Genomic DNA, 11,958 nt, shown 5'->3' on the forward strand with positions numbered 1-11,958 from the left:
AGGTACATGATATAGGGAGGGGGCTTCAGCTTTGAAGCCTCTAGAGAGGACTTGAACACTCTAGAGAGGACCAGAGGGGACACGTGTAGATTCCAACACTCGCTACTACACTTGCAATGACATCGTGGCGGTGCACGAAGGAACGTTTGGATCCGGGCGTTTCTGGAATATTTAAATAAGCTTCTAATCCATATCTACGTCTCCAACAAAAATAAAAGTGGAAGGAGATTTTTGCTTTTAAAGCCTACTTCTTGGTCCGGGTAGGGTGAGGCGTTCTACTTTTCACAAAATATTTTACTAACTTTAAAATATCACCAGACAAGTCACACGGCTGGTGTGGTGCCGCTTTAAACTTGGACCGTGTATCTGGGAAAAAAAAAATTGTATCCTGAACTGTGGAACAGAAGAAGATTGGCACAAGCGTCCCGAGAAGTATTTTTGTAATAAGCGAGATTCATATCCAAAATTCTAGTTTGAAAATATTATTTAAATATTATATAAATATTGAATGTATAACCGATATAAAATCTTTGCACATTTTTTCAATTAAAATTATAGCATTCTTGTCATGCTAAAATTACAATCAATGAATGATAAATCTAAATAGATTTGTGTGTGCTTCAGTGTCTTCTAATCCAAATGAATATGAGCCAAATATACTAAGAAATCATGGAAGCTTCTCCCAGATCCTTCATAAAAAATTGTGACGACAGCTAAATCTTTATTCCCTGTAATGCAGGGACATCATTCCCGATTAAGAGAATGTCATCCACATATAATACAAGAAATACTACTACTGGACCATTAGCCCACTTATAAATGCATGGCTCTTCTCTGTTCTTAACGAAACCATACGTCTTGATCGTCCTATCAAAACGTATGTTCCAACTCCGGGATGCCTACTTAAGTTCATAAATGGACCTTTGTAGCTTGCACACCTTAGACTCATCTGTGGATGTGAATCCTTCAGGTTGTATCATATACACCTCTTCGTCCAGCTCTCCATTTAGGAAAGCTGTCTTCACATCCATCTGCCAGATTTCATAGTCCAGATGAGCAGCTATCGCAAGTATAATCCGAATGGATTTGAGCATTGCCACAAGAAAAAACGTCTCGTCATAGTCTATATCATAACGTTGACGATATCCCTTGACAATTAGACGGGCTTTATAGATCTCCACCTTTCCGTCTGTGCCTCTCTTTCTCTTGAAGACCCACTTACACTCTATGGGTTTTATTCCTTCGGATGGGTCAACCAATGTCCACACATCGTTGACCTTCATGGACTCCATTTCAAATTTCATGACCTCTAGCCATTTCTCAAAGTCAGGTCTCTGCATTGCATCCATGTAGGTGATCGGATCCTCATCGTTTTCAACAAGTTCGACAGGATCACCGTCTCGGACCAAGAAATCATAGTATCTGTCCGGTTGATGTGGTACTCTACCAGACCGCCTTAAGGGTGCAGGAACAATGGGCTCCGGATTTGATCTAACCAAATCCGGTTCAGGTTCAGCTACTTGTGTCAGTTTTTCCACCTGCCAAACTTCCTCAAGTTCGACCTTAGAGGCAACAGTCCCTTCACCAAGGAACTCCTTTTCCAAAAAGATTGCCTTAAGGCTGACAAACACCTTTTGCTCATCAGCTAGGTAGAAATAATACCCTTTGGTCTCTTTTGGGTACCCTATGAAATAACACTTGTCAGACCTAGGTCCAAGCTTGTCCGTAATTAAACATTTAACATAAGCCGGACACCCCCAAACCCTAAGGTGCGAGAGTACCGACTTACGTCCTATCTATATCTCATATGGCGTTTTGGTTACAGACTTACTCGGAACTCTATTTAAAAGGTAACAAGCCGATTCGAGTGCATATCCCCAGAGGAAGATCGGCAGACCAGCAAACCCAATCATGGATCGAACCATGTCCAATAAGGTCCGATTCCTCCTTTCAGACACACCATTATGCTGTGGTGTTCCAGGAGGAGTCCACTGAGAGAGAATCCCATTCTCCTCAAGATATGTCAGAAACTCATTGGAAAGGTATTCATCTCCTCGATCAGATCGAAGAATTTTAATACACTTCCCAGTTTGTTTTTCTACCTCATTTCGGAATAGTTTGAACATTTCAAACGACTCCGACTTATGCTTCATTAAGTAGACATACCCATACCTCGATAGGTCGTCTGTGAAGGTTATGAAGTAGAAATATTCACCTCTTGTACTTGAGCTCATGGGTCCACATACATTAGAATGTATCAGACCTAAGAGTTCACTGGCTCGCTCACCTTTTCCAGTAAAAGGTGACTTGGTCATCTTCCCAAAAAGACAGAACTCACAGGTTGGAAGTGATTCACAATCACCAACTTCAAGAATTCCTTCTTGAGCCAACCTGTTTATCTTGTTCTTATTGATATGACCTAGCCTACAGTGCCAAAGGTAGACTTCTGACACATTATCCATTCTAGGGTGTTTACCGGAGGTTTGAACCACATTAACAGGCTGTGATAGTAAGTAAATTCTATTATTTAGTTGTCCAACAAACATTGTAACACCATTCAAAATGATATTGTAAATATTTTTTTTTATTAAAAATTCATAACTGTTCATGGCCAAAAGGCCTACAGAAATAATATTTAATAGAAAACTTGGACAATGGTGACATTCACTCAGAATTACATTATGAGAATTGATTACAAGGTTCATGATTCCTAAAGCTAGAACTGGAATTTTGCTTCCATCTCCAACGTTCAGGAACCTCTCGCCTTCATCAAATCTCCTACTGACCTACAGACCCTGCATTGAATTACAGATATGATAAGGGCTTCCGGTATCCAATACCCAGGCAGTAGTATCACAAATGAAAAGTTGCAAGGTGTTATTATATAATTACCTTGCTTCTTCTTCGGTCTGTTTGGGTCCAGGGAGGCAATGTATAGAGGACAGTTCCTCTTCCAGTGCCCCTGCTTCTTGCAAAAGAAGCACTCCGCCTAGCTCTGGTCGGGCTTGCGCTTCTTGGTCTGACCCTGTGCAGACGTCCCAGCATGCGGCTACACCTTCTTATTCTTCTTCTTCTTGTTCTTCTTCCCTTTCTTAAAGGGTCGACAACCAGAAGAAGATCCTTCCATAACATTCACCGACTCCTTATGGAGCCGGTGATCCTTCTCAAAGTTCTGCAGCAACCCCAACAAGCCGTGGTAGTTTACTGCAGACTTTGTCATCCGAAAATGAGTAAGGAAGGGGAGGAAGGACTTGGGCAAAGAATTAAGGATCGCATCCTTAGCGAGCTGCTCGTGCAAAGGAAAGCCCAGTTTACTTAGGCGCTCAATCATTTCAATCATGTACAGTACATGATCGGTGACTGAGGCCGCATCCCTCATCCGAGCATTAAAAATGGTACAACTAGTTTTGTGTCTTTCAACATCGTCAGGTGTGCCAAAGAAGTCATTCAACATTTGAAGCATCTCCTGCAGCTGGGCGTTCTCTAACCTACGGCTGAACTCATCATTCATTGCCGCCAGCATTATGCATCGAACGGTGGTGCAATCGTTGAGCCACTTCTGGTAAGTGTCTCGGACCGTCTCTCTAGCGTTCAGGGCTGGCTCCTCAAGTGTCGGATCCATTACTACATAAAGGATCCGCTCATGCTCAAGGATGATTTTCGATTTTCGATACCAGCTATTGAAATTAGATCCCATGAGCTTGTCAGTATCTAATAATGATCGGAGTGACAGAATAGTGGCCATAGCTGCATAAAAGAAAATCAGACCTTTATTAGTATATAAATTATTAATACTAAAGATTTAAACTTTTAGTCTAAAGTTTCTCCCAGTATTTTTACGAACCGGTAGCCTCAACCTCCAATTCGAGGAATTACTTTAATTCCTTAGTGGGTACTAGAATCCACACAGACTACACACGAGCCCAACTTTGGTTGGTCAACCCATGTGCATCTATGGATAGGTTCATAATCAGTTGTCTCTTTAAACAACTTATAGTAATAAATTTTGCCCCAAAACCTAATCAGTAGGCTTTGGCCTCCACTGAAAAGATCTGGTTAGGTCCAACCATTAACATGATTAGATTTGGTGAATCGGACCAATAAATGATCAGACCTGACTTTGGCCGACCAACCTGACCACCATCAGAAAGACTCAACCAAATTATCATATTATGAATGATAATTCCATTAGTCAATAAGCACCAGACCTTTGGGCCTCCAATGATTATTAAACTAATGGACTCATTGTCACGCACTTAATGGGAGGCTATGACTTAGTTATCACTATAACTTAATTATTTTAGAGATCTAATAATTTTTGAAGATTATTAAAAGATAGAAAAGAAGAAATTAACCAGTCAATTTCAACCCCCCACTGACTTCACCAAGTCAGATAAAAAAAGATTTAATTAAAGCCGGCATTAGGAGCACCTAAATCAGTCACATTGATTTACCTAATGACATGGGTGAGCCCTAATCACCAAGTGATCTAATCAAAACCTAACTCACCAGGTTGGCCAGGTAAGTGAGATCAGTGGTGAGGATATGCCATTAACTCATCAGAGATCGAATCAATGCGAGTAGCTCCCACTTAAAAATCACTGGTCAGACTGTCGAACTTTCCTTAGACACCAACCGGTTCATTAGTTTTAATTTGATCATCTTAGTAAATAGGGTTCCACCGCGTAGCCATGAATTAAGTCCATCTTGGTCTAGTTAAAGACATGGATCCATTCAACTACAACTATTGGAGTTGAGTCTAGAGTGTCCTTGATCTAATCTAATTCAATTTTTGATTAGATTTGACCAATTACTCTAATTTAGTCCATTTCTTTAAGCTAACCTTAGGTCTAACCCAATTATGGACCTAATCCATCTAACCCATTGACCCATAAGTTTATGCAATTATCTTAGGTCTTAATTCATAATTCTAGACCAATTAGACAACACTTAATTCTTTTAATTAAGTATTTAGGCTGATGGGTCAGAGTTTGGTATTTCGAAAATAATTTTCAAATTTGAAAGGTTTTATTTTCTGTTCACCAAATGTGTTGACTCACTTCACAAACGGATCAGCACATTTCATAAACAGCAATCCTATTGCTAATTACATAACAGAAAATAACTCAATCAAAATAAATCATGAATATTTCTTTAGATCTAATCTAACACATTCATGATAAATTTTACAATTGAACCTTTACAATAAAGTCCTTTCGCTGCTTCGTCTGTATGGGATATAATCGCATCGGCACCCCTACCGCCATAGGAGAATCCCATCGAATGGGAGGAGAGAGCCTTTAAACCCTACTTTTCTCCTATGACCGGACGACCATGGCAACCAACCCAATTAGACTACTTGCTACTTGGATCAAGTATATCTAAATATATCAATTTTAAAATTTAAATTTTAAATTTTAAATTTTGAATTTTGAATTTTAAATTTCAAACAAATTTTAAATTTTAAATTTTTGAATTTTAAATTTTGAATTTCAAATTTGAAATTTCAAATTTGAAATTTCAAACAAATTTTAAATTTTAAATTTCAAATTTTGAATTTCAAATTTTTGAATTTTGAATTTCAAATTTTAAATTTCAAAATTTAAATTTTAAATTTTGAATTTCAAATTTCTGAATTTTAAATTTCGAACAAATTTTAAAATTCAAAATTTAAATTTTAAATTTTAAATTTTAAATTTAAACTTTTAGATTACTATTTAATCTACGCATGCAAATATATATCATATTTTAAAACCCGCTCTGATATCATTTGGAATGATGAATTTTAGTGCAAGGATAAAACGATAATTTTAAAACTTTTTCAAAATTACTATTTTACAGTAAAAATTATTAATTAATCTAATTAATTAACATGTATAAATTCTACATAAGGATCTAAATATGATATATATATAGCATACATTTAAATTTAAAATTTAAATTTCTATGGTAAACATTTTACTGTTATGTTTTCAGAACACATTATCTTTGTGTGGATAGTCGATCATCGTAATCTGATCACCGTCGGAAGTGTCTGATCGTCGCAATACAGCCACACAGTGTGTCTGACCTCTACGGATCGTCCACACGAAGCTCCCGGTCTGATCGACTCCTCACGAATGCTAGTTCGTGGCAGAACCCTTTCGACGGCCAATGTTGATCGAACTCCTTCGATCTTGATCTGCCGACTCTTCGAATGCTCTGAATCATCAGCAAAGGTGCTTGAGAGGTTGATGAATCTCTCTCTGAGATCTGGTGGGCTCACGACACTCATAGCTCACTTTCTCACTTTTCGAACCCTAGGCAGTAACCCTAGGGTACACACAGAAAACCCTGTGTCCACTCTCTTTCTTTTCTTTCCTCTCGGAATTTTTGAACTTTTCAAATTCATGCAGAAAGCTTCCTCACGCCCACTTTTTTTTTTTTGAAATCTCGTACACACGCCCCACCTTCTTATCTCTTTTTAAAACAATGCAAGACGCGTCTTAAACGTGTGACAGGATAAAGCTAGGTAGTTGCTCATTTGAATTCAACTCGAATTTGAATTCAAATGCCAATCAACCCATCCTTATCCACTCTTGGCGTGAGAAGAGAAGGGTGTGGGCTCCCTTGTGCATGGAGAGTTTACACAAAAAACTCTTTCTCGTGTAGAAAAAGTGGCGTACAAGATAAGGTGTGGCGCATGGAGTTGGTTGCCCATTCAAATTCAAACTTCATTTGAATTTGAATGGCCAATCAATCATCTTTATCCATCCAAATGGCATACAAATGGAGGGGCGTGGAAGGCTTCTGCGTGGGAGAGAATTCACGAGAAGTTATTTCTCGTGAATTCAAATGGGCGCAGATGAGTGAGGTGGCGCAGGGAGAGAATTCAAAAGGTGGTTTCAACCTAATTGAGCCAACCTAATCAAAATAGGTTAGGCACAATTAGACTAAGTTAAACCCAACTTAATTAGGCTTAGTTAGGCTCAATAAAATTCTAATCAAATCAGGAATTGACTAAGCTCCAATCCCTGATCAAATCAGTGATCAATACATCTTAGCGATTAGGTCAACACTTAACCTAATCGGGTCAAACCCAACTGAATCCAATTCAATTGGACTTGATCCAAAAATAATTACTCAATCAAATTGAGTTAATTAGCGATCAAATCACTAATTAAACATCTCATAAATGTTGAGTCCAAATCCGATGGACAATCGTGCATCAGAGTCCATCGAAATGAAATCCTGATCAAAAAGTCCCAAACCAGTGGGACTCTTGACCCCGGTACCCAAAATGTGTGAAACTCGTGATTAGAGAATCTTGATTCTCGATCACAGAGTTTTAGACACGTAGGACTCAAAGTCCACGAGCATTAGGACTCTTCATCAGCCATCAGATCAGATAGGAACCTCTAATGTGTGTGACCCCATAGGTTCGAACATAAGCCGGTAGCACAGAAACCAATTCCTGTACTAATCGAAGTGACCATTTAGCAATGATACCCGATGTCCGGATAGGTCGAATAGTCGCAATCACAACATTCAAAACCTACGTGAATATGGTTACTATATAATTCATCCCTTTTGACCCCTGTGTATAGGATGACTCAGGGTTAAACTGTCAATCCTGATTAGATCATCCGAATCGTGTTCAACTTAAACAGTCCTGTGACTCCTCACTAGGACTACCCTGGTCAAGATTTTGCTAAATTGAAACACGACTGTACACAGCTCCTAAACTGGAGTGGTCAATCCCATCTTGACACACGCACCGACAAGTCAAGTACTTGACTACACCCAGCAGCCTTCCGTCACTGAATTAGAAATTCAGGTAGTCCAGTGCCTAAGTGCAGTGAGTTGCTTACAAGTCACCGTGGCGGTCTCAGGTCGGAGGGACTGTTATACCCATATTCCATCGGAGCAAATCTTGACAGCAGAAATGGCTCCAGAGTCGGTCACGTTCAGTACAGATGTACCCTTACCTCTCACCTGTATGCCATACCAGTGTCTCCACACTCCTTGGTTAAGAGGACAATCAATCCATATGGTACACAACGATCTATGCTTGATAAACGTTGTTGTCCTTGATAACAACATATCATTTGGTCGCGAACAAGTTTAAGGACTAAACGACAAATCCTCCTTTGTCGAGTCTAAATAGTCCTAAGGACTTCACCGCAACACAGGAGTTCATTAGAAGATGAAATAATTTGTGATAAAAAATGTCAAAATAACTTTTATTCATTTATAATTAATATACTAATACAATAAAGAGCACAACCGTCAACAGACTGATGATTGACTTTGAGATACTATTTTTAATAATTAAAATTGCTAATACTCTCACCTGGGAGCCATGAGTGAGCCTTTTATATGCATTATTATATTGATGGAATTTGATTTCCATGTAGACATCTAAAAACAACGAATTGTTTGTAGCTCATTTTATACTTTGGCAAGCTTTCCACATGAGCACTATACCTCCAGCAAGCTATATGATTTCGTGCTATGATGATGCCTCTGTTGTAAAACAAGAGTAGATTTCTCCTTTGAACTTTAATTTGAAGATAATAGTGAATATATTGCTCAATCTTAATCTGATTAATTCAGAAGAAAAATATTCTTGTCCATTCAGTGACATCCCATAAAACAGAAAAAAAAAAAAATCCATTTTTTGACAAAGACGTCGAGCAATCCTTTCAGTGATCAATATCGGTCTAGATTCAACGACCATAAATATAAAGAAGAAAGCCATTGTTTGAACCACAAATTTAAAAAATATAAATTCTTTTTTTATTCAACTGATGCAATTAATACAAATGATCATGGATGAAATCGATCGATCAGTACTTAGTAATGCTTGCTTGGGCATTGATACAATTTATTGCTGATGGAAAAAACTTCGAATACTATCTCCTACTGGAATATTAAGAAGGAAAAAAAAAATAAAAAAAAGGGGCCAAGAGGACACCTTGCGGGTGCCCATCAAAGCAATCCGGTGGAATATGGCACTCCAGTCTGAGGCAACCAGTTATCCCCCAGAATAAAGTTGCTCACCGTGAAATTGCTCGCGTCGGTGCTACCAATTACATGGAATCCCGGCCATGTAACACGATTGCTGGTGTCTGAGCCAGGTCCAGTATTGTTGAACTCCGCATAGTACAGAGTACTCAATGCAAAGTCCCCATCCCATGGCATCCAACCCTTGGGATCAATTAAGCTATCCATGAATGACTCCATGATCACCGTCCTCGAGTAATTCTTCCAGGGCCTACCAAGGTACGTGATCGTCGACCCGCTATCGGCAGCGAGGTCGGGTGCGGCGACAATGTTGCAGTACTGGATAGCGGTCCCAGTGTTCTGGTTCGGGTCGGTCCGGCCTTGGGCTGTGATGGTGTTGCTCTGGCCTTGCATTGGTAGCCTGGAATATATGTTGCAGTTCTGGAACATAACTGCTGCGTTGCCAAATATGTAGTCCACTGTGCCATAGATGTCACATTCTCTGTAGAATTGCCTCATGGAATGGGTGTAAAGGGTGTCTTGGTAGCCTTCAAAGCTGCAGCTGTAGAAGGTGGAGAGATCAGCGCCGTTCCGGACGGCGACTGCTTGGTGTTTGATAGCCCCTGCCGTGTTTTGGAAGGTCATGTTTATTGCCACAAATCCTCGTCCAACAACCGCTGCAGCACATAAATTAATCAAATAGATCAGGTTTCGTATCACAAGTGGTGACGCCAGGATTATAAAGGGATTAAACAATTTTTTAAAAAAAAGTTGTGCTATATTGATCCTAGGTAAAATTTATTTATTATTTTCATTCGGCAAAGGGTTATTGACCAAGTCTTTGGAGTGTTTTGACTTGTGATTAGTGCTAAAGTATCTGCAGATAACATTCCCTACGTTAAACTAGTCAAAGTGCATAGTTGCTAAATTTCCACTTCTTCCTACCTCTTTTGCTCTTAAACACGTGTTAGCTTGTGAAGTTGCGAGGTGGACGTATGTCACACGTAGTCGATTTATTGGTCAAAGAAGCGACCTTGATTAGTTTTCGTGATCATACAAGGTTAGGGCAGAACATAGTAGTTTTAGTCATATTGCAGTAAGATGCACAACAATCAAGTTATATATTGGCTTCAAAAACATGGTTTTGTTTAGCAAAATAAGAATACTCCAATAGGATCTTCTACCATGCAACATTTAAACTACAAAATCTTGTACCATGATGAATAGCCACCACATCATGAATCAGAGAATGACGTCCCGATAACACGCCGATATCTCATTATGGAGATGATGAAAGGCTGCCGATCTTTGATATGGATGATGTGGCACTTATCCAGAATACAAAACTCTATAGCGTAAAAATCATATTGTAGAATATCGGATCTCTAAGAGTACCGGGCTTAGGTGATAACCCACTGCCACGTTAATCTAACACCTAGTTGTCCTATACACAGATCACGCGTAACGCTTGGTTCGGAGAAAATTTAAGAGCGTAAGTACTTCCAAAAATCTCGCAAAACCAAAAGCTAAAGCCAAAAATTCAGAGTCAAAAGTTTGGACTTGGGGTGACAATTAATATAATAAGAACAAACTTACCAAAGGTTGACGAGTTGAATGTCGTCCAACCATCAACGTAGCTATGGTTGCCGGTGACCACCGTGCGGTTAATCCCATCTCCGATCATCATCAAATATTTCTTCTTCTTCGAAATCACCACGTACTCCTCATAGACTCCGGCGTCCACGTATATCAAGTAGTAGCCACTGCTTCCATCCAAGTCCTCAGGAGCCGAATCCACGGCGTCCCCAATGGTGGTAAAGTTCCCACTCCCATCCTGGCTCACCACCACAATGTCCTTAACCAAGACGGCGTCCGTCGCCTGGAGAAGCCTCCGGCCGGTCTTCCTCTCAAAGAGCTCTCGGCCGGGCTCCGACATTTTCAACGGCAAGCTCCCATCCCGGCCGATCTCGACTTCATGGAACAATAAGCTCCTCCCTCGAAGGAGCCGGGAATTCGGGACTCTCGAAGGGACGAAGGCATGATGGAACTTGGTCTTCTTGTGTTTTGGGACCCAAGCCTTGGTGAAGAGAGCTAAAGAGACACTATAGAGCTTGGTTCCATTGGACAGGGGAACGTTGAGGCCATTTTTGATGGACCATGCCGAGGCGGTGGCCTGGATGCCATCGAGGCAGGTCTGCTGGTTGGTGAGGAGGGCTGAGAGGAGGGTTTGAAGCAAGTCGGCCTGGGGGTCGAGCAGGCTATTAGTGGAGTTCAATGTGACGCCGGCGGAGATCAAGAAGTCGATGTTGAGTTGAGATAAAAGTTGGCAGTCTTCGAGAGCTTGGATGGCGGTGTGGGAGAGGGTGGAGCGGCGAGCGAGGTAGCGGTTGATCAAATTTAGAAACTTCTGGGCATTCGAGAGCGATTTGGCGAGGGAGAAGCGGCCATAAGTGTAGAGGTTTTGGGCGCCTCCCGGCGGGAGCACCGACTTGCAGAAGTTGGGGTCAGGTGTGGAGTTGCATGCGGTTGCCGGGGTGACAGGGGCTGATGGTGGGGTGTCGGAGAGGGAGGGGGTGAAGAAGAAGAAGAAGAAGAAGAAGGATAGGAGGAGGAGACGAGCAATGCTGTTGGAAGCCATGGCCTCAGATGGATTGGAGGCTTCAGACTTTCGTTTGGAATGAGGAAGGTGAGGATCAGGGGATCCTATATATACATGGAGAGGCTTTGAGAGGTTTCATGGTCTTACTACCAAGCAACACTTTTTTTTATTATTTTTCTTAATAAAAGTTAGGGTCAAGATGGATGACTTGAGAGATCGAAAGCGCGTAGAAGGAAGATTCTTACAGAAGCGTTGGAGCAACGGCAGGGGCTACAAAGCTGGCAGTGTATTATTACCATGTGGGTGATGAGGAACGAACCGGGGGCTGTGATATCCTGGTTTAGCGATGTTCCAAGAAGCAAGTCGTGGGGCCT

General features: G+C 40.7%; 1 protein-coding gene across 1 annotated transcript; it reads right to left on the bottom strand.

Moving 5' to 3' along the window:
- Positions 1-8,767: 8,767 nt before the first annotated feature.
- LOC105036866 (pectinesterase) lies at positions 8,768-11,668 on the bottom strand. Its single transcript, XM_010912588.4, has 2 exons — positions 10,582-11,668; positions 8,768-9,662 (listed from the first exon to the last, which is right to left on the bottom strand). Exons 1-2 carry the CDS (start codon positions 11,621-11,623, stop codon positions 8,971-8,973), a joined length of 1,734 nt encoding a protein of 577 aa, XP_010910890.2. The 5' UTR covers positions 11,624-11,668; the 3' UTR covers positions 8,768-8,970.
- Positions 11,669-11,958: the final 290 nt, after the last annotated feature.

The sequence above is a fragment of the Elaeis guineensis genome, chromosome 5, assembly GCF_000442705.2.
Source record: "Elaeis guineensis isolate ETL-2024a chromosome 5, EG11, whole genome shotgun sequence".
Lineage (NCBI taxonomy): Eukaryota > Viridiplantae > Streptophyta > Magnoliopsida > Arecales > Arecaceae > Elaeis > Elaeis guineensis.

Coding starts and splice junctions, on each gene's coding strand:
- LOC105036866 (XM_010912588.4), bottom strand. CDS start 11,623: ATGGCTTCCAACAGCATTGCTCGTCTCCTCCTCCTATCCTTCTTCTTC. Junction 9,663..10,581: donor ATTCAACTCGTCAACCTTTG/GTAAGTTTGTTC, acceptor TATGTGCTGCAG/CGGTTGTTGGACGAGGATTT.